We start from the raw sequence: 23,824 nt of genomic DNA on the forward strand, positions 1-23,824 counted from the left end.
CCTCATTTTGAAATCAGTTAGTGTTTTTTTTGTTTTTTGTTTTTTTTAAAATATATTTTATTGATTTTTTACAGAGAGGAAGGGAGAGAGATAGAGAGTTAGAAACATCGATGAGAGAGAAACATCGATCAGCTGCCTCCTGCACATCCCCCACTGGGGAAGTGCCCACAACCCAGGTACATGCCCTTGACCGGAATCGAACCCGGGACCCTTCAGTCCGCAGGCCGGCGCTCTATCCACTGAGCCAAACCGGTTTCGGCAATCAGTTAGTGTTTTAATTTGTTTTGTGAGCACATATATCTGGCATGTTTTCATTATAGGGATAAATTCTGCTGCTTATTCTCTTTTCTCTCATAATTTTTATGAGACTTGACCCTCTTCCTTATTCTTATAAAAAAATTTTCCCTGATTTTTTTAAATGAGGCAGAGTTTAGGAGCATTTATGTAACTTCACAAAGATCCATAGCTGTGATTTTTGTATAACCTTCAAAACTGTGGTGGGGTTGCCTGTCCCTGTCCCTTTCCCCTCCTTTGGTGGATCTTCTCCTTTCCTCATTGTGTGGCCCTGACCTGGAAGCCCGTGGCTCAGTTTGGGAAGTTGCTAATTGCTAGCCTGCTCCAGCCCTCAGGCTGTCTTGCCTCCGCCCCATGCACCCACTCAGCCTTGGGGAGTGGGAACCTTCCCAGATCAGCTGCTACGGCCCATTTTGCTTCCCAGTGAATACTTGTTGGCTCTTCTGTGGTCTCCTGTTCTCAGATCGAGCAGGTGCCATTCTGTTGCTTCCTTCTTCCTTCACACAGACCCTGGTGCGGTGCAGAGTGTGTAGCTGTTGGTGGGTCCCCACGTGCCTGTATTTTCGGGCTCACATGGGTATCTGGTCATCTGATTCCGGAGTAAGTGCTGTCTGTGGCGTGGGTTTTGCTCTCTAATTACTGTCCGCTCTCTGTGGGATTCAGAGAGATGGAAGAACTGCTTCCCTGTCACCACCACCTGCCGAGAAGCTATTTAGAGAGTTAGTTCCCAAAAAACTATATGCACGAAGCTAGTGTAAAAGCAAGGATACAATGATGTGGAAACCATCATTGTGATTAACTTATTTGCAAATCAGGCTTTCTTTTGCAGTTATTAGTAGTCTCATTTAAAATTTATGATGGGCCTGGCCAGTTTTGCTCAGTGGATAGAGCATTTGCCTGTGGACTAAAGGGTCCCGGGTTTGATTCTGGCCAAGGGCTCATGCCTGGGTTGTGGGCTCAACCCCTAGTAGGGGGCATGCAGGAGGTAGCCAATCAATGATTCTCATCATTGATGTTTCTATCTCTCCCTCTCCCTTCCTCTCTGAAATCAATAAAAATATATTTAATATTCATGATAGTATACATTCTGATACCCTTGTAACTAATTCAGTGGTTCTCAACCTTCCTAATGCCACAACCCTTTAATACAGTTCCTCATGTTGTGGTGACCCCCAACCATAAAATTATTTTCGTTGCTACTTCATAACTGTAATTTTGCTACTGTTATGAATCATAATGTAAATATCTGATATGCAGGATATATTTTCATTGTTACAAAATGAACATAATTAAAGCATAGTGATTAATCACAAAAACAATATGTAATTATATATGTGTTTTCCGATGGTCTTAGGTGACCCCTGTGAAAGGGTCGTTCGACCCCAAAAGGGGTCGTGACCCACAGGTTGAGAACTGCTGAACTAATTACTGGACTGTTGTTTGGTTTGTGTGCTACAACTAGATTTTATGTTTGAGGAATTATTACATAAACTATTTTTTTTTAATCAGCTGAGTTTTTTTGTTTTGTTTGGATTTTATTGTCCAAAAGATGTCAAGAGCTAGTGTGTAACTAATGCTATTTTGAGTAAGGCATAAAATTTATCATCAAAATTAAGAAAAATCTGATTAAATTTTCTACCAGAAGAATACTTTTGAAGGTTTTATTTTATTTATTTTTGGTTAATCCTCACCTGAGGATATTTTTTTTTCCATTGATTTTTCAGAGAGAGTGGAAGGGAGGGGGAGAGACAGAGAGAAACATCGATGTGAGAGCTACATTAACTAGTTGCCTCCCACACGTGCCCCAACTGGGGCCAGGGATTGAGCCTGCAACCCAGGTATGTGCCCTTGACTGGAATCGAACCCTCGATCCTTCAGTCCACCGGCCGATGCTCTAATCACAGGGTAACCGGCGAGGGCTTTGGAAGGTTTTAAACTATTGCCATACACACTCCCTGATGCTTTGAAACTTGAGAATATTATCTTAGTTGCTCTTTCAGTCATCTTATTTAACATCTTGTTTTCGCATGATTGGCGAGTCTGGTTGAGAGAAGTTCAGGACTGAAACAGCACAAGTGTTGAAGGTCATAATCGAGGTTCATTGCCAGAGCTGTTGGAGAGAGGTTTTACAGACCTTAGTTCTAGCCTTCTCTTTTATGACCACAGTTTAAAGTAAATTATAGGTGCCTAGAAGCAAAGCAATAAAAAATGTAGCCATTTTTTAAACTTCTTTCAGATAAAAGCTATAAGTTAATTTTTTTTCATTTCCTAAAAAGCTTCCAATCTTGACATTCTCTGGGCATATGTACAAAAAAAGTCAGAATACAAACAGTAAAACTGAACAAAGCCAACCAAACGAAACTCCCTGGTCATAAACCCCTCGCTCCCACTTCATCACTGTAATCAAGTCCATGTTGAAAGGAACAGATGAGGCTAACACTGAGCTTAAATTATTAAACAATTTTTAAAAATCAACTGGAGCCCTAGCAGGTTTGGCTCAGCGGATAGAGCATCAGCCTGCGGACTGAAGGGTCTCGGGTTCCATTCTGGCCAAGGGCACATGCCCGGGTTGCAGGCTCAATCCCCTGTAGGGGGCGTGCAGGAGGAGGCTGATCAATGATTCTCTCTCATTGATGTTTCTATCTCTCCCTCTCCCTTCCTCTCTGAAATCAATAAAAATATTTTTTTTAAAAATCAACTGGAACAACAAATTCATAGAAATGACCCTTCACCACGACTTTTCTGTTGGGCAAAACTCTCATTTCAGGTTTAAGTCTAAAAAGATTGTTATCTAATCTTAGAAATTCTCATATTGCTGAGAGGGAAAAGTCCTTCCAAGTTTTAACCTAGACCAACATATTTGAACTCTTTCTCTTTTTAATTTTTTTTAAATGACTATTATGATGTTAACAGACAAACGGAATATTTTTCTTGAGGATTAAAAACAAAACAAGCATAACTTACTTTTCGTGTATTGCTGATAATTTTTAAAGTATACGTGGAACCATATTGCTTTCTAATGAGACATCACTGAATAAACATCAATTACCTCTAGATGGTGTCCAGGAAGTGGCTTACATTCACTCAAACCAGAATGTGATTGGATCAAGCAAAGCTGAGAATCACATGAGCCGATGGGCAGCACGTGATGTATTTGAACTGAAGCAGTTTTCCCAGCTTCCTGCTAACATAGCTGTTTGCACGTCTAAGGTAAGAAGCATATAGCATAATGTCATCTTCAGTTTTTATCTCATTTTCACAGAAGTTAATAAGATCTTCACTAAGCAACCCCTCAAAAGTAGCTACTAAGATTATAAGTGACATACAAATAAGTGTAAAAAACAGAACATTACTTGGGGCACTGGAGCCACTGAAGATGTTTTATAGTAAAAGACAAATCAATATCTAAATGTCTAAAATTATTGAGCTACTTAATCGTTTCCCTCAATAAAAGTTTGCCAATCAATGAGGAATCTGAGGGAATCATGCAGTTAAATCAGAACCCAAAACAAATTTCCTCCAAAATTTTTCATCTAAAATGAAGACACACAAAAACTAGGTTCATATAGAATTTATTTATTTTTTTTTTAGTAAAAGGATTTTTATAATGTTAAAGGTAATAAAAAACTGTCTGCGGGCTCTTCTCGCTTAAAATTGATATTATATAGAAATAAAGTCTTATATAAATGTGAAATTTATTTACAGATAGTAACTTTCATCAAAGGTTTTAAAAAATATTTTCTTCTTTTTGGCTTATTATCCTTTATTAATTCCTAAGAACTAAGTGTCTGAGGAGTAGTTTTTCTACCACTTTATGTGTAGGAGTTAAAAATGCATATTTTGTAAAACAGTGGTTTGTTTCAAGTTAGCATTACTTTTAAGAATGAAAGGGCTAATGCCTCTGAACTGCCAAGGGATCTTCATTTATTTGTACCTCATCGGGCTCCTAAAATCATTTGGATTGTCTTAATGATAAAATCAGAATAGAAAGTGAAACTCGGGACCAAGGGAAATATAACTTAAATTGGAAGTTCAAGAGTGGGAGAAAGTTAGGATGTAGAAATATAGAGCATAATGGTCTTACCCGGATATTTTTTTTAAGGACAAATTTAATTGCGTTGCCTGGTAGACAGAACAAAGCAAGTAAACAATTTATTTAGCGTGTTCTCTACTCGTGCATTTGATCATGTGTGTGGGCAGTTTGGGTGGTCACAATGACTGAGTGCCTGGCTGGCATTGATGTCTGGAGGCCAGGGATGCTAAATGGCCGTGGTGGGAGGGGGACATCCCACTTGCCAACAATTGATTTGCCCAGAATGCCGTAACACCCTGCTGAGCAGCACTGAGCTAAATGTTGTCCTTGACGGCGGAAAAACACCAGCTCTTCTGAGGAGGAGAAAAGCTTTTCCCAGCATTTAATATAAAAGAAACTTGTCGCCGGGATTTTAAATGAAGACCACTGAGTGACCTAGTGAACAGGCCGTTGTCTTGCAATATCTTTCGGTAAATGTAATAGCAGACTTTGAAACTCGGTGCTTTTAGCATTTTAATGTAATCAAAAGGCCCAATGTCAAAATACAATTCATGAGAACATTCTTTCATGAGCCAAGTATGCTGCTTTTTTATATTGTCACTTGATCTAGAAATATATTGTCTCTCAACCAATACTGTAGACAGCATTTCTGCAGCCTGACTGCCCTGTAGGAGCTCTCTGGGAAGATAGGCAGAAGTATGCTGGGTTTGCCAGGCATCTGCTTCATTAGATTGAAGAGCATATTGGTATCTCTTAAATAGACAGCCAATTTTGTATTAGCTTTAAAAAAGAAAAAACCATTCCCTTTCCTAAACAAACAAATTTTAATGAGAAAAGGGTAAGATAGCTGGCAAACCTCTGTAATAGCTGTTAATAAAATAACTGGGTATTAGTTACTAGTTTATTTAAATGTTTTTCAGAGAAGAAATCTACAGGCATATAATTTCTCCCAAAATGTACCTGAGAAGCAACCCCTTAGATATGGAAGCAAGAAAAAGTCCCTTTGGAACCTTCTCAAGAAAAGTTTCAAAAATGAAAATGCTTCAAATATACTTTGCCTTTAGTGGCAGGAAATTTCTTTATCTTTGTATTAGCAATACCAGTTTTCAACCTTTCTCAGCACCAACATTCTTGAGATGAACAGCGCAACCTTATCAGAAACCTTGTGTCTTCACAGTGGTACTTATGATGAGGGATATTTCTTACCAGGAAACAAACTGGAGTATTTATCCCCTAGGATTTCTCATATGCCCTTTGAGACCATGTATCTCCCCCTTGACACGTAGACCAATTTAGTACATCTTTTTCAGGGAATAGGAAAACATGTGTGGTTTCATGACTAAATCATGGTTGGTGTAAAATATTCAGGCAAGTTTTAAAGCCAGTAAGCAGGGAGTCCAATCTCATGCCACCAGGGCTAGCAGGCAAGAACTGTCTGTTCAACATGCTCATTTCATTGGCTGGCTTCTGTACATCAAAACTTGATACAGTGAAATTCCAACAGAACAAGATTCAATTCATCAGGTTTGACCTATACCATTTAATACACCAGGTTATTAATATAGCTGTACTTTAACATCTTGAAAGTTATATTACCTACATACAAAAATACTCAGAAGGTTGCGTTGGTGGTATAGTGGTGAGCATAGCTGCCTTCCAAAAATACTCAGGGACAACGTTATAAACTTACCATTAAGAAAGAAAGATCTTACTTGACATTTGATAATTAGAATTTTTAAAATAGTGATCATATATATTTGTGATGTTTTTAGTTTCTCACCAATGTCAAAACTAAAGCTACTGTATTTTTGACATAAAATATAACCCCTGAGACATACCTCGTGTTTTTCTCATTTTAGTTTAATTGAAAACAAGTAAGTAAATAAGTATAATGAGTCTCATCTTCAATCTGATGAACTGTGCAGCCTCCCAGAGGCAGGAGGAGTTTGGCGGTTATCACTAGCCTGTGCATGGACTCCACTCGGAATGTCAGAGTCTGAATTCTGCTCTCCCTCATAACCTGGTGTGACCAGGAGGAAGTTACTTACCTTCTCTGTGCCTCAATTTCCTGGTGTTTAAAATACAAACAATTATACTTCTTACCGCCAAAGGTTTTTATGAAAACTAAATGAAGTAATACCTGTAAATGCTCTGAACAGTGCCTGACATGACATAGCACTCAATAAATAAGTACAGTAAAACCTCGAGATAATGGACTAATTCAGGCGAGGGGAAGTCCATCAAAGCTGAAAATCTGTTATATAATAAAGTAGGTTTTCTGAATTCCTATCTTTAGAAATGACAGGTTAATTTACCTGTTTTTACTTATGCAGACATGTTTGTGTAATTAAAATTAAGTATGTATGAAAAGTTTAATTCCACTGGAAAGTTTTCTATATCTATTACAGTAACTTTACATTTCTACTGACTAGGTCTAGTAAATGTGTGAATTCATCAGTTACCTTGAAGTAAACACATACACCGGCTGGGGCGTGGCTTAGCTGCAGAAACACACCCCATGACAGCAGAACCAATTCTCACATTCTAATCATTCCCCAGCATTGCTTACCAGCGGTGACTCTTGGCTTTAAATATGTTGAACATCGTTGTAGATATGTAATATTTATGTTGGCAAAATTACTACAGTGTTTTTTCCAACATATGGCCTATTCGCTTAAAATTTGTTAAAAAATAACAGTGAATTAATAACAACAAAAAAATAGCCTCTTAATTTAATTTTAAGAAAATCCTGGTTAAAAGCACTTTAAAATCAAGAGGTTGTTAATGTTCATATATGACAGACAAGCCGGAAATTTTGTCCATTAAATCCAAAGTCCGTTAAATCGAGGTCCACAAAATCGAGGGCTTACTCTTGTTAGTACTACCATTGGGTAAGACTGCTGTCCCCTTTTAACTCCCCCAGAGGCGTTGATCCGTGAGGGAACCACAGGAATAATCCATAAATAGTTATAAGCAACTACATTTACCTATAAATAAAAGGTCGGGTGGTACTCGGGAATCTGGGGCTTTGGACTCCCTTAAGAAAACCACAAGAACGTTTGCCATGGCCAGTGTGGCTCCACTGGTTGGAGCATTGTCCCCATACACTAAAAGGTGGTGGGTTCAATTCCTGTCAGGGCACATACCCAGGTTCAGCCCCCGGTCCATTCATGTTTCTCTCTCTCTCTCCCCCCCAAAATCAATTTAAAAAATGATTAAAACAAACAAAACTTAATAATGTTCATGTAGAATATTTTTCCAAAATGTTATATGTGACTATTAAGTTTTTGCTTATGGAAATAGAAAGCCACTCAGTACTCTATAATTTATATTGATTTATTTTATGAGAGTCTGTATTCGAATTAAAGTTATTAGTAATTTTTCTCTTTAAAGCGGATAGATTTATTTTCTCTTTAGATTCATCCGTTGATGGGACTGCTTCTAATTTAAGATATTTCCGTAGCTGCTGACAGACATTCCAATGAGGGAGGCATCACTGGCAGCAGACTACCTCTGCAATATCGTTACACATAGTAATCCTGGTCCTCCTCATTATAATTCTTCTGGAAACTAAATACTACTCAGTCATGTCAGGGAGATAGAATGAAGGTAGTGTGTTTTTCTCTTTACTGAAATATTTGTAAAGACGTTTTAAGATACTACTGTTTCACATAGATGAGATGTTGATGACATTTCAAAGCCACACCACAGAATTCTATCTAAGAAAAAAATGTTTACACTCAGTGACTTCACCATATCTGGTTAGTATGACTTCAGCACCTTCAATGAGTAATCTTTGAAGCATTGGTTAAAGACATGTATCTCACTCACTGAAAGGTTTTGCAACTTGTAGTATGGTGGTTGGGTGGCAATAGTGAATTTGCAGTTTTGAAAAAAATTGAAAAAGAGCTATGGGAAGAAAAGAATAAACTGCGGTGAAGGGAAATGAAGCAAGGTGAAGACAGAAGAGACTCAGCCATATTGCTAGAGAGATTTGCAAGCCTCTTGCTTCTGAAGACTCCCCAAGCCCCAGACCTTCACCTACAGGACAGTATCTTTCATCTGGGGCTCGCATGCATCAAGAATCTTTTGATTACTGAGAATTCTTCTGGGTGCTTCATGTCTGTCACCAAAGTTTATTAGAGACCTTTACATGTGTTTGAAAAGATTGTGTGTATGTGTGTGTGTGCGTGTGCGTGTGTGGGCATGTGTGTGAGGTCTGTGTGTGCACGTGCGTCTGCAGCCAGCACAGAGGTGTTGCTTCACTGCCTAAGGAAACAAATCCTGTTTGTTTGTGTGACGGCAATACACGACTGACAGGGATCACAACATGCAAGAATTTCACTTTCCAAGGGATACTACGTTGAGTCTAAGTGAAAGCCTTTAACTAAATTGCACAGGAATAGACTAAATGGAAAACTGACAAAGAGGTCATGTCTACCGTAAGCCTAGATAAAACTCTGGTCTTTCAGAGGTTCTCAGTCCTTTTGATATAATTGTTGATAACCAAAATGACAAAAGCTAGGAGCCTGCTTTCAAACTCAACTATATATTAAGAGAAGGCCTAACATACTATCTTTTTCATCTATCTTTTGGTTTCTTATAGTTCATACTTTTATAAATAATTTCTATTCATAGAACACGTTTTATAGATGTCTTGAATGAAAACCTACCTCTCCTAAAATCTAATTACACCTTGGTTATACAGTAATACAAACAATATAAAATAACTCATTTTGTATTAAAATGTATTTGGATATTTTTAGAACCATTTCTGGGCAGCCCTTTTAAAAATGAGATGTCTCATAACAAGAGGGAAAACCTTTATAATTTAGGGTTAAGCTTCAAACCCCCCCAAAAATATTTTAAGTATTTGAAGGAACTGATAATACCTTTATTAGAGTTACTTCATTCTTTTAATATATGGAAGTATGTCACACAATGTAGCTATACCTGTTTTTCAATCAACTGCATGTTTTCAACTTAAGTTTACTTAAAGTTTTCTGAAAAGAAATGTACAAAGACAGCATTCAATTAAGGATTAATCACTATGGCAACTGCGATGTGGTGCCTGAAAGGGGGAGGATGTACTCTCCCCTCAGCTTCCTGCCAGCTGTCATAGTCAACCTCTGCTGCCTGACTCCAAGCCAAAATATAGACTGTGACCAACTCTAAGAAACTATATCTGTATTTTTATAAATTGGTACAAGTATCAGACTATAAAAGAAGACTTAATCCCCTGAATTGGATGACAGACACTTGGCATTCTCGCCAGTATTTGACAGAGAAATAACGGGTCGCTTTGTAGTAAAACCTGGATTAATAGTAAACCCTTCTTTATGTTATTGCAGTGTGGTGTAAAGGAGAGAACTGAGCACGCTTGTCAGCCTGGGGGCGCGGGTGGCGTGGGGGAGAGCGCCTTTCATACAACCAGTGCAGGTTTAAGCACTGTTCAGAGTACTGTAAATACAAAATACTGTGTTAGTAAGAACCGCTCTCTCTTGTATTTGTATTAGATTGCATTTTGTAGATGACTTAAAGACAGGATTTCTATGAGCTGTGGTGGATTTGATTGCAGTGTGTTTATACAGCTCTCGGAGTCAGCGAGGAGGGACGGACTGTTTACAATGAGCAGACCTTGGGGAGATACAGCATTCCATTACCCTATTTTTCAGGATAGTGAGTGGCATGATGGCTTAAAGTAATTGTTCACAAATGACTGGTTTATGGAGTAGTCCAGTAAGTAAGGTTTATGGTTTCAGCATGTAATGGAATTAACTCTTACTGGGTGGGATTTTTTTATGGTTTTATCATTTTCCTTTCTATTGCTAAATGTGGATTTTATGTGTTTGTATCAGAAAGTCATTCTTTCAAGTAATTTTAGTAAAGATCAAGGTTTTTTAAATTGTGAGTGTATATAGAGGGTGGGGGAAAAGTAGGTTTACAGTTGTTAGTATGGAAAATGATACAATAATTAATAAGTAATAATACAAAAATAAAGTCTGTGTTTTGCAAACTCGCAACTGTAAACCTACTTTTGCCCCACTCTGTATGTACAAAATTATGTGACTAGAGTTGGATTAAAAAATGGCTCTTATGTCTCTATCTTTAAGACTAGGGTTAATTCAGAAAGATGGTTTATCATTTGTGAAGAGCACTTGTTACCTCGTCAGAGGAAGGAAAATCCGGTTAACGATAAACACGTACACCTATCCCCTCCCAGCTGGTGGCATGAGACGCTGCGGCATCCTTCCTCACAGAGATGCTACCAGAATTCGTGAAGTAATGTGACTGATGTGTTCATAACTCTTTTAAAGAAAAGCATTAAGCCGAAACCGGTTTGGCTCAGTGGATAGAGCGTCGGCTTGCGGACTGAAAGGTCCCAGGTTCGATTCCGGTCAAGGGCATGTACCTGGGTTGCGGGCATATCCCCAGTAGGAGATGTGCAGGAGGCAGCTGATCGATGTTTTTCGCTCATCGATGTTTCTGACTCTCTATCTCTCTCTCCCTTCCTCTCTTTAAAAAATCAATAAAATATATTTAAAAAAAAAAAAAAAGAAAAGCATTAAAACGACTCATAATAAAACACATTTTATTATTGTAATTATGATTATTATTTATCAGCAGAGGTGATGAGTGGAATTCCCTCTGTTATTCTCTACAATGACCTGTTATTATTTTGTTTTTAATAGTATCAATAGTAGAGTATGTTAGAATACTATAAAAGATATCTAGCCCAGTCCTCTAGATATCATTTTATAGATGAAGGACCTGCCTTGATTTGTCATGAGGAATACTGTAGGAAAACCTAGTCTTTGAAAGGAATCATACACTAATTTGGCAATGGACTGGACTGACAAAAATAGTCTTTGCTTATTAGGAAATAGTTTGATTCTAACTCTTGTAGCTGGTCATCTTTCCAGTTGCATAGAAGATAGATATGGCCTCTTTGAACAGTTTCTCTGTTTAGAATAGGCAGAAGATTCTAAAAAGTTAAAAAATACTATTTCTTCAAATAATGCCTTCTAAATAACAATAAAAAAGCTTAGAGATATAAGGCCTCATTGAACTCTGATGGGCTCCACCTGGTGACTTAAAGCACAGTAAGCACTTAGCCCTTTTCACATTATATTTCTCCCTAAAGAGACCAAGGTGTCAGTTGGACATGGACACTTAACGGAAACACCTATGCCCCTGTCATCTGGAAACACTGCCTCTGCACATAGGAGTTCAGAATTTTTATAGGACGAATAAAGCAAAATTATAAGGTTAGGGAATCATTGTGTTTTAGAATGTGTAGGATTTCTGGAGACTCATGCAACATCTTATTTTACTGATTTTTAAACATAAGAGGGTAAGTGGCTTCCATTCAGCTCCACAGTGGCAGTTGACTTAAATCCCTAGAGTATCGATCCCTTATTTACTCTAGATACTATTTTGTTTGGGAGGTTTTACTTTTGTTTTTTTATTCCATTTTACTTTTCCAATATGACAAATCAGTCTAGTTTTTCAAGATAATTTGCCTGTGAAGAATTACCTTCACTTTAACAATTAAACACACAAACAAAAAATCAGGTGTAGAGACCGTCAAACCTCAGAGGGAAGGCAGGGGAGGGTGGGAGGGGTGGGTAAGAGATCAACTAAAGGACTTATATGCATGCATATAAGCATAACCAATGGACACAGACAGTAGGGGGCGAGGGCATGTGCTGGGGGCTGGGAGCGGCCAGAGAGAGGTCAGTGGCGGGGGTTGGGGGGGAACATATGTAATACTTTCAACAATAAGAAATTTAAATTTTTTTTTAAATCAGGTGTACTGAGTGCATCCTGTCCTTTAAAAAATATTTTAGGTAATTAAAACTCTATCTGTGGGGACATCTACAATACTTTCAACAATATACATTTTTAAAAAGCTCTATCTGAACTTAAGAGATATAGCAAGCCTGCTGGCAGTATCTACTCTGCCAAAAACATTTTGGCAAAGCATGATGATTTTACCTTTTCCTCTTTACTTGGGCATTTTCTCTCAAGGAATAGCCTTACTTTTCTAATCTCCCAAATCTCCAGTCCTCTTCTGCCTGTCAGGACATCCCTCAGGTATGGCATCTCTTCCACAAAGCCTGCCCCAGAGCTGGAAGTAAGCTATCTTTACTCTTACAGGTTTTCTGTTCACCTAAGAGTACTTTAAGTGGCCTGTTATTCTAAAGTACTAGAGGCCCGGTGCATGAAATTTGTGCATAGGGGGGTGGATTCCCTCAGCCCAGCCTGCACCTACTCCATCAGGGACCACTTTCACAATCTGGGACTGCTGGCTCCTAACCACTCACCTGCCTGATTGCCCGTAACCCCTCTGCCTGCCTGCCTGATCACCCCTAACTGCCCTCCCCTGCTAGTCTGATCTCGCCCCCAACTGCCCTTCCCTGCTGGCCTGATTGCCCCTAACTGCCTCTGCCTGCCTGATCACCCCTAACTGACCTTAACTGCAGGCCTGATCTCGCCCCCAACTGCCCTCCTCTGCCGGCCAATTTGGTTCTAATTGGTCAGTTTCTATGCCAATCAGCGTCAAAAGCTCTGCCTCCTAGGCAGCCATTGGCTCCTCACAGTTGACCCAGATTTGGTTCTGATTGGTCAGTTTCTATGCCAGTCAGCATCAGAAGCTCTGCCTCCTAGGCAGCCATTGGCTCCTCACAGTTGACCCAGATTTGGTTCTGATTGGTCAGTTTCTATGCCAGTCAGCGTCAGAAGCTCCGCCTCCTAGGCAGCCATTGGCTCCTCACAGTTGACCCAGATTTGGTTCTGATTGGTCACTTTCTGTGCCAGTCAGTGTCAAAGGCTCAGTCTCCTAGGCAGCCATTGGCTCCTCACAGTTGACCCAGATTTGGTTCTGACTGGTCAGTTTCTATGCCAGTCAGCGTCAGAAGCTCCGCCTCCTAGGCAGCTATTGTCTCCTTACAGACACCCAGATTTTCCTATCAATGGGGCCTGATCAGAAAGGCAGGGCTGATCAGCAGCCCAAGTGGAGACCTGGAGAGAAATGGAGGTGCAGCTGTTGGCCAGGCCAGGAGAGAAAGAGAGGCAAGTTCTGATCAACGGCTGGCACAGAGGCTACAAATCAGACCCTGCCTCTCTCTCTGCAGGCCTCTCTCCGGGCCTGATCCGCAAACCCCTAGGCAGTTAGTGCTGGGTTGGGGCGCCAACAGCACAGCAGTCAGTGCTGGGTCGCCACGGCAACCCAGCACTGACTTCTGGTCTGGTCGAGCCTTTGGTCATAATCAGTTGTTACAACCCTGGCTCTTTATTATATAGACTAGAGGCCTGGTGCCTGAAATTCGTGCACTCAGGGGGCAGGAGGGAGGTCCCTCAGCCCGGCCTGTGCCCTCGATTGATCACCACAAAAAGGTAGGCCCAGCCCACCCAGCCAAGGCTCTGTGATGGATCACCCCCGCAGAAGGAGGCCCTGCCCACCCACCGCAGACCACCGGCTCATGGCCTGGGCCTCCCTCTGCAGGGCAATCATGCGATGATGGCCAGGCCCCCAACCAATCGCATCGCACCCTCCTTGACTGGCCTGGCACCAGTGGGTGTCATAGCGTGGTCGTCTGGAAGGTTGTCCAGACAGTAATTCTGCTGTTCAGTCATTTAGTCGATTTGCATATTACACTTTTATTATTATAGACTAGAGGCCTGGTGCACAAAAATTTGTGCACTCGGGGGCAGGGGGTCCCTCAGCCCGGCCTGTGCCCTCTCGCAATCTGGGACCCCTCGGCGGTGACCACTTGCTGGCTTAGGCATGCTCCCCAGGGGATTGGGCCTAAGATGGCAATCAGACATCCCTCTGACAGCCCGGCAACCCTCGGGGGATGCCCACTTGCCAGAAGGGAGCAGACCTAAGCTCCAGTCAGACATCCTTAGCACTGCTGAGGAGGCAGGAGAGGCTCCCACCACCACCGCTGTACTGGCAGCCATCCGCCTGGCTTGTGGCTGAGCAGAGCTCCCCCCTGTGAGAGCGCACTGACCACCAGAGGGCAGCTCCTGCATTGAGCATCTGCCCCCTGGTGGTCAGTGTGTGTCATAGTGACCAGTCATTCCTAGTCTTTCTGCTGTTAGGGTCAGTTTGCATATTACCCTTTTACTATATAGGATAGAGGCCTGGTGCATGGGTGGGGGCCCACTGGTTTGCCCTGAAGGGTGATCCAGATCAGGGTGGGGGTCCCGCTTGGGTGCCTGGCCAGCCTGGATGACGGGCTGATGGCTATTTGCAGCTGGTCACACCCCCTTCAGGGTGGGGGTCCCCACTGGGGTGCCTGGCCAGTCTGGGTGAGGGGCTGATGGCTGTTTTCAGGCTGGCGGATGACTGAAGCTTCCAACCTCTCCTTTTTTTCTTTTTTATTTTATTCTGGGATTTATTTACCTTCTATAGCTGTCACTGGAGCTGAGAGCCGGCTCCAGCTCTGAGGCTGTGGCTGGCTGAAAGCAGGTATCTGGGTTTGTTTAGCTTCTATAATTGAAACTCTGTTGCCGTCACTGGCGCTCTAAGCTCTGAGCCCGCTGGCAGCTGAAAGCAGGTTTCTGGATTTGTTTAGCTTCTATAATTGCAACATTGTTGCATCTGGAGCTCAGAGCTGGGCCGCAGCAGGCGGGGAACCTTGGCTTCCTCCATCACTGGAGCAAGCAAGCCTCATGTTCGCTTCAGCTGCCTGGCTGCCGGCCGCCATCTTTGTTGGCAGTTAATTTGCATATGCTGCTGATTAGCCAATGGGAAGTGTAGCGGAGGTATGGTTAATTATCATGTTTGTCTATTATTAGATAGGACTAGAGGCCTGGTGCACAAAAATTTGTGCACGTGGGGGGAGGGGGGTTAAGGGGGGGGTCCCTCAGCCCAGCCTGTGCCCTCTCGCAGTCTGGGACCCCTCAGGGGATGACCACCTGCTGGCTTAGGCCCGCTCCCCGGGGGATTGGGCCTAAGATGGCAATCAGAAATCCCCCTGGCAGCCCAGCAGCCCTTGGGGGATGTCCACTTGCCAGCGGGGAGCAGGCCTAAACTGCAGTTGGACATCCTTAGCACTGCTGAGGAGGCAGGAGAGGCTTCCACCACCACCGCTGTACTGGCAGCCATCAGCCTGGCTTGTGGCTGAGCAGAGCTCTCCCATGTGAGAGCGCCCTGGCCACCAGAGGGCAGCTCCTGCATTGAGCGTCTGCCCCCTGGTGGTCAGTGTGTGTCATAGTGACCAGTCATTCCTAGTCTTTCTGCTGTTAGGGTCAGTTTGCATATTATCCTTTTACTATATAGGATAGAGGCCTGGTGTACTGGTGGGGGCCGGCTGGTTTGCCCTGAAGTGTGTCCCGATCAGGGTGGGGTCCCGCTGGGTTGCCTGGCCAGCCTGGATGAGGGGATGGTGGCTGTTTGCAGCTGGTCACACCCCCTTCAGGGTGGGGATCCCCACTGGGGTGCCTGGCCAGTCTGGGTGAGGGGCTGAGGGCTGTTTTCAGGCTGGCGGATGACTGAAGCTTCCAACCTCTCCTTTTTTTCTTTTTTCTTTTATTCTGGGATTTATTTACCTTCTATGGCTGTCACTGGAACTTAGAGCCGGCTCCAGCTCTGAGACTCGGCTCCAGCTCTGAGACCTCAGCTGCTGAAAGCGGGTATCTGGGTTTGTTTGGCTTCCATAATTGAAACACTGTTGCAGCTCCAGCTCTGAGGCCTGGCTGGCTGAAAGCAGGTTTCTGGGGTTTGTTTAGCTTCTATAATTGTAACATTGTTGCATCTGGAGCTCAGAGCTGGGCAGCAGCAGGCAGGGAACCTTGGCTTCCTCCATCACTGGAGCAACCAAGCCTCCTGTTCACTTCAGCGGTTAATTACCATGTTGGTCTATTATTAGATAGGATGATTCCCAAGTTTTTATTATAATTCTTTAAGAACACGTTTTCCCTTCTTTTCTAAAAAACTCTGAACTTTGAAAGAGCAAGCTATAGCTTTAAATCACTTTTGATGACCCCAGAGACCTAAAATAGTGTCTTGCATACTGATACTTTTAAAATTACATTTATAGGTTTTTGGTTGTTTTTAGGGTAAAATGGACCTCATAACTATATTCTGAGAATTTTTTAAGTGGTTTAAACTATCTTTTCCAGGAATAACTTTCATAGTTTTCCTGGAAATTCTCTTGAGATAACTTGACATTGTTCAGGTCTACCACTGAACCAATATATTTATCAGCAGGGGAAATAGCCCCTCTTATCTGAATGAGAAGTGCTCTCAGGTTTGCCTGGCGTTCATGTCTTCAATACATTTACTCAGCCTGCACTCCAGCCAGATCATTTGTCTGCTCTTCATCCCAGGTGAATCCAAGTCAAGTTCTACTTCCTCCATGAAGGCTTAGTCTTCAGAGATCACTCTATTCCAGACTCTCTGTACCAGTCATCACTGTCGACACGGTGGCACTACATCCTGTCCATACCCCGTGTGCTTGCTCTCTCTTCAGGCTGCTGAAGGACCAGGCCATGGAGTACATGTCTGTAAACACCACCACTTGGCAGTAGGCCGCACAAAATAGGAGGTCAGCAAATGTTTATTGTTGGTAATTCTCACGCAGAGGTCAACCTGGGCAGATCCCCACAGGCATTTTCACTACAAGAAGGGGAAAGGCACTGGTGTGCCCCAGGGACAGTGCACTGGGGTCTCAGGCCTGAGGGCTTTTAAGGTGGGGATTCTAGGGAAGGTCCTAGCGAAGGATCTCAGTAGAAGATGCATCAGCTTTCCAGGTGTGTCCTTTCAGGGTCATGGCCTCACTGATTGGCTGGCACCAGGGCAGGAGGTCATTAGTCAAGGCAGCTAGTCTTGAGGTCAGCTGTGATATCGCTTGTCTGGTTTTACTGCTTTCCTGGTCCTAAAACACAACCGAGGCCTAGATGTATTTGATGCAGGTCAGAACCTCACTGTCATGGGGGCTTAATGCTTAAGAGCTGTTTGCCAGCCCTTTATTCATTCCCCCTCTAAGGGGTCCAACCTGCATGACTAGCAAGATACCAGGGGAGGGAAGGTGAGAGGAGGGTCCGAACTGCATGGCCCGCGATCTGAAAGGCCAGGGCTCTACACCACATGGCCAGCGATATGCTGGGGGAGAAAAGGTCGCCCTTGAAATGAGGTCCTTGTGTTCCCAGCTTTGCCTGTTGCTAGGCACCCGGGCCTTTTCACCTTGGTGACCTTCTGTACCTGGCCCATTGTCCTTGCTCTGCTCCGGTCTGTCAAACTGCCTGCCACAAAATTGTGGTTATTTATTTGTGTACTTAATAAATATGTTCTTTAAAATGAACTTATGGAGTATGTGGCTTCAAGGAAAACAACAGACAGTACTTGTTGCCAGTGATAAAATTCATGCTTTCAAGTGAAAATTAAAACATTGAAAAACTTAGTTTGCCATCATAACCCTGCCCACAGAGTTTTGTGAGGCAGTTGGTGTTGTTAACAATTAATACGATTTTACAGTGTTGCATAATTGAATGTCAACATTTTGAAGATCTGCATAACTCAGTTCATCAGTATTTTTCAAATGACCAGTGAATGTTACAAAATTGTGTGTGTGTGTGTGTGTGTGTGTGTGTGAAATTCCATTAAGATATACCAATGAATTTTAATTTTAACAATATAAAAAATGTACTGATGTCAATGTAAGAAACATCTAAACCTATAAGAATATTTTTTTAATTTATATGAGACAAACTCATGACAATTGCCACAAAGCAAAATCTCACCAGATTGGGAAAATGCTCCCCAGAGAATAGCAGTTATGCACCTTATTTTATACATTACAATGAAAGGAGGAGGAATAAGGAAGTCCATTGGTGATAGATCAGGAGGTGGGAGAAAGCAAAGCAGGGAAATCTCTGGGATTGTATAATAAAGTAAAATAATAGACACATACTTTTGCATTGGTGGGTATAGGCTAGATAGTTAATAGTCAGTAATTAACATGATAACAGTAACAATGGGGATTTGTGGTCTCTGTGCAATGGTTGTGCTTCCAGGGGTCCAAAAAAGGGGAAATTGCTTTGATACGCCAAAAGTATGTTATTGTAGATGAAAAAAAAAAAAAAAAAAGACCACAGACAGGCTCAGTTAAGGTGAAGATTGCCCTTTGTTAGGGAAAAATACCGCCCTGTGACGTGGCTGCCGCCATGACTGGCTTTTAGTTGGGAGGTTTTAACTTCAGACCATCCCGTGTCTCTTAAGTTTGTAAGGCTCCCCTGAGCTGGTCAGATTTAGCCTGTAACCCTTTTTTATAGTTCCATATCTTACATGAAATTAATCTTGAGTTTTGATATAGTATCAGAAAGGAATTGTCTGAGAAGGCTATTTAAATATTCTGATGGCTTCTACATATCTGTACGAGACTGGTTGTCTTCATATGCTCCAACCAAAACAACATTGTAGCCACAGATTGAATGCAGAAGTAGATATGAGAATCCAGCTGTCTTTTATTTAGACAGAGGCTTGCAAAAAGTAAAACGTAGCTACTCTTTTCTCTCATTTTTTGTTTGCGTTGGGTAATATGAAATTTCTTGTTGTTATTAAAAAGTTATGTAGGCCCTGGCTGGGTGGCTCAGTTAGTAGGAGCATTGTCCCTACCAAAAGGTTGTGGGTTCAGTTCCCATTCAGGGCACATATTAGGTTGGGGTTTGAGCCCTAGTTGGGGTGTATTTGGGCAGCAACTGACTGATGTTTCCTACATCGATGTGGGGTTTTTTTTCTCTCTCTCTCCCTCTCTCTTTAAAATCAAGTTAACATGTAATTTACTTTTTTTTAAACTCATTTAAGAGAGAAAGGAAGGGAGAGGGGGAGAGAGAAGCATCAATGTAAGAGCAAAACATGGATCGGCTGCCTGCTGCATGCCCCCTACCAGGGACTGAGCCCGCAACCCAGGCATGTGCCCTGACTGGATATTGAACCAGCAACCTAATGGTGCATGGGATGTCACCCAACCACTGAACCACACGGGCCAGGGCTTGACCTGTTTTTTAATGAATTAATAAAGATTATAAATGTTCAATAGCTGTAACCCACATAAACGAGAGAACGTTGGAGTCCTCAATAATCTTTAAAGTATATGGTGTTCTAAGATCTGAAGGACCAGAGTTTTCCCACCCCAAATGGGCCTTTTGGGTTGTTGATTTTAAGCTGGTTGTTAAGAAACAAAAGACTCAGAACCTTTGACCCTCCCCCTTCCTGCCTAAAGGTAATTCAGATAGAAAAACCTGCTTCAGGAAGGGAACCTTCTTAGCACATTCAGCTTGGCCTGTTTGAGTCAAGTGTGGCAGATGTAAGGATCGAGCAAAGCCTTCTCTGCCCATTCTTTCTGGGTGGCCCGGCAAGAATTTCTTTGCCTCATGCGTGCTCTTTCCCCTCTACCTGTGAATTGCCTACTTCCCTTTTGAAATCCCAGACCCTTGCCCAGCTTCTCCTTTGTCAAAATGGCATATAAACAAACCTTAACTGCCCAGTGAGTCTTTGGGTCTCATATCTTATGGCATCCCCAAAGGTACCATATCCATAACATAAATTTTAGTCACGTTCTCCTGTTTATCTCTCTCTGTTCATTTATTAGTTTAGCTAGAAGAACTTAGAAGGTGAGAGGAAAGTTTTGGGGTTTTCTTGCACCCCCACAGACCAAAAGGTTTCAGAACTGCTATTTGAGATCATGCGGCCTTTCTCTGTGAATGTTTACTTCCTCTCCTGTGTGACTCAAGAAAGCATCCTATCTAATAAAAGCCTAGGTGGCATTGCATGACATCGTCACAACATGGCTGCCACAAGATGGCCAGCAGGGGAGGGCATTTGGGGGTGATCGGGCCGGCAGGAGAGGGCATTTGGGGGTGATCGGGCCGGCCGGAGAGGACAGTTGGGGGCAAGTGGACCTGCAGGGGTGGGCAGTTGGGGACAATCGGGCCTGCAGGAGAGGGCATTTGGGGGTGATCGGGCCTGCAGGGGAGGGCAGTTGGGGATGATCGGGCCGGCAGGAGAGGACAGTTGGGGGCAATTGGACCTGCAGAGGAGGGCAGTTGGGGACAATCGGGCCTGCTGGAGAGGGCATTTGGGGGTGATCGGGCCTGCAGGGGAGGGCAGTTGGGAGCGATCGGGCCGACAGGGGAGCAGTTAGGGGGTGATCAGGCTGGCAGGCAGAAGTGGTTAGGGGCAATCAGGCAGGCAGACAGGTGAGCAGTTAGAAGCCAGCAGTCCCAGATTGTGAGAGAGATGTCCGACTGCCGGTTTAGGCCTGATACAAGTCTAAACCGGCAGTCGAACATCCCCCAAGGGGTCCCAAATTGGAGAGGGTGCAGGCCAGGCTGAGGGACACCCCTGCACGTGCACAAATTTCATGCACCGGGCCTCTAGTATCAGAATAAGAAGAGTGAAATAATGTGGTTATAGGGAGTCATTCAGAGTTGTAAGTGCTTTATTATTGATTATTAGTAATTATTATTACTAATAATCTGTATTCTATCTCACAGCTATTTGCAACATCTCAGTGTCATTTGTGGCATGTTGCTTGAAATGTTCTCCCCCAGCCGCTGGAGAACCATCGGGAGCCTAGTGACCAAGTCAGCCTACACTTACTCTATCTGGGGCCATGGAGGAGGGGAATGAGGAGCTAGGCTCCCCGTGGGACGTGCCAGCCACTGGGAAGGCAAGCAGGTGCGGGTGCTGCCAAGAAAGGCTTTTTAACTTTTTTCCCATCAGCACCACCCTTCTGTGATCTCGTCATATAACGAGTATTATCCTATATAATGAAAGGCTAATATCCAAATAGACCAAATGGTGGAACAACAGAACAATCAAACAACTGGTCGCTATGACATGCGCTGGTCACCAGGGGGCATGATCAGAACATGGCGGGCGTTGGCCATGGCAGAATGGTGTAGCAGGTGAGCAGGGTCGCCAGACCAAGGCAGAGCGCCGGTTGCTGTCATCGGGGCGAGCCTCTGGGGGTTACTGAAAATTCTTTGCTCCCGTGCACCACGGTCCAGCCCAGTGCTCGCACTGCTGCCAGCACCAGCCCTGGCCCCGCTCACACCCGCAGCCAGCGCCAGAGCCACCACTCGCACCCGCTGCCAGCGCCCGGTGCTGGTCCTGATCACTTGGGGCCATCAATGGGTGTGAGCGGTGGCTGCTGGCCCTGATCGCCCCTGAGGGCTTCTCCACCTCCCCCTGCTCCTGAGGGGTGTGCTGCTTGCACCCTCTGATAGCGCCAGCCCCAATCGCTCCATACCATGAGCGGGGCTGGAGTCATCAGTGTGTAGGAACAGTGGTGGCAGGAGCGGGGCTGCTGGCAGACAGGGGACCAGGGGCTGCAGCAGGAGGGGCTGGGCAGGGGCGCGGAGGATGGGCCGAGACCCACTCTTGTGCCTACTGCAGCCTCGCAGCCCACAGTTCCTTTCAAGGTGCACGAATTCATGCACTGGGCCCCTAGTGTAATATAAGACCTTCAAAGAGTCTTTAGAGAAAAGTTTACAGTAATAAAACTCAATACAAAGATTGGAGTTGAGATCAGGGCTATAAGATGCTAAGGACCTGCCCATACCACTTAGTGGAGATTCTTCACAGACTGCTAGAATTGTGACTTAAAAATGGAAGAGACAAGTGGGAGTCCAGGTCAAATCCCCTACCCTACGGATCCCGATGGGCTCAAAGAGAGACAACCTCCCCGAAGGTTTACAGTAAGTGTCTGGGTAAGGCCTTGCCCCAGTCCTCAAACAGCTCCGGTCCTTCTCTCGCCTTTGTAGGAATATTAAAGGGACTTTTCTCCCTGGCCTCCTGCCCGTGGAGGACTGGGGATATTAGTAAACCCTCCCCGTTGCTCATCTGTGGGTTTTGGTGAAGGCAACTGACACTGCCTCACCTGGCTCCTTCCCACGGGTTGACCACTGGTCGTGAATGGCAGTGCCTTCAGGTTAGATCCCAAGGAGAGGGGCTCCCACATTTGTTTGCAGTGTATGTCCTCCCACAGCTGTCACTTTGTCTGCCTTTTAAATAGGGAAACTTCTTGGATGATGAGAAATGGACTGTCGTGGATAAAAAGGAACCGAAGCTCAGGGCAGTCAATACACAGCTGTCCTTTCATGGCTCACTCAGACAGCAAAGTAGTATTAAAGATAAAGGGGTGGGCAAACGTAGGTTTACAGTTATAATACAACTAGAAACCCGGTACATGGTCTCGTGCACTGGTGGGGGTCCCTCAGCCTGGCCTGCAGGGATTGGGCCAAAACTGATCTCTGGGTTTGGGGTGCGCGTGAAGCAGATTCAGGGCCGACAGTGCCCTGGCAGTAACCTAACCCACAGCTCCCTCCTCTACTGGTCGAAGCGTCTGCCCTCTGGTGATCATTGCACCTCATAGCTACCGGGCAAATGGTCAGACAGTTGGATGGTCACTTAGGCTTTTATATACACTGAGTGGCCAGATTATTATGGCCACCTGACGTTTGTAGGCAAATTAGCTATAATTTCACGCTGAAGTTGCTAGAGGGCCAGACCATTATAAATAGGAAAGCAGGTTGTTTACCACGACAGTAGAAGTGATTTTTTTCCTGAAGAGATGGGTAAACAATGCGATTTAACAGCCTTTGAATGTGGGGGAGATAATATACATACATATATATATTATATATTATTAGATTATTATTCAAAATCGACATTTGCCCACCCCTCTATATAGAGATAGATTGTAGCTATAGTTACAAACTTTAATCCATCTATTCCCCCAAAAAACATTTTTTATTTGAATTTAAGTGTGGTGTTTTTCAGATTTGAATGTGATTTTTAACATGTACAGAAAACCTGACTTTCATATATGTTTGTGGTAGGTCTTCTAACCAGCTGGCTTTTCTCTAGGAGAGAAGACAACCGGGGCAGCTCTCGGCTGCCTTAGGTTTGCTGAGTCCTGGGAGACACTTCCCACCTCCCGCCAGATACCTTAAATGATTACTTTGAGGACGGCTTCTTCACACTTGTGCAAAGATCCTTAAAAGTTTTTGTCATTTTAGACTCTCGGATGCCATTTGAATAAATGTATTTGCACGTGCTATATGTTTTTACTAGTATAGTACCCCTGATTCCCTGCTTTGCAAAGACAAGCAAGTTTGACTTTTATGTGTTTACAGTGTTGGCTCTTACCCAACACTGCTTTTTAAATTTTTTGTTTGAACAGATGTGTAAACAAAAGCATCGCTGCCTTGCAGACTTCACTAATTAAGGCTTAATGACGGGGAACAAATGGAAGGGTGCTTGCCTTTTTTAGGCGTGGTGGCAGCGTTGCTGTGATCAGGTCAATGTGAGGGCCTGTGCCACATGGATGCCCAGGGTGGCTTCTGAGACTCTGTTCCACTCTCGGGAGCAAGGTGCTGATCAAAGAGCTTTCCTGTGGCAGGCAGGTCCTCTGGCGATCGCAGCACCGAACTGCCATTGCTCCTTCCACACCGGCTTCTCAGTGGGTCAGAGCCAGAGGA

At 43.6% G+C, this 23,824-nt stretch overlaps 1 protein-coding gene across 3 annotated transcripts in view; it reads left to right on the forward strand.

Moving 5' to 3' along the window:
• ERCC6L2 (ERCC excision repair 6 like 2) overlaps positions 1-23,824 on the forward strand; it is a 123,140-nt gene that overhangs the window by 80,746 nt on the left and 18,570 nt on the right. For 2 of the 3 annotated variants that reach the window (XM_036331414.1, XM_036331416.1), the window contains one exon: positions 3,350-3,504. In XM_036331414.1, the coding sequence (XP_036187307.1) occupies positions 3,350-3,504 (155 nt within the window). Of the gene's footprint in view, positions 1-3,349; positions 3,505-16,666; positions 16,715-23,824 lie in introns of those variants that run through there. The other variant, XM_036331417.1, reaches the window with a different exon arrangement.

This window comes from Myotis myotis, unplaced genomic scaffold (assembly GCF_014108235.1).
Source record: "Myotis myotis isolate mMyoMyo1 unplaced genomic scaffold, mMyoMyo1.p scaffold_m19_p_12, whole genome shotgun sequence".
Lineage (NCBI taxonomy): Eukaryota > Metazoa > Chordata > Mammalia > Chiroptera > Vespertilionidae > Myotis > Myotis myotis.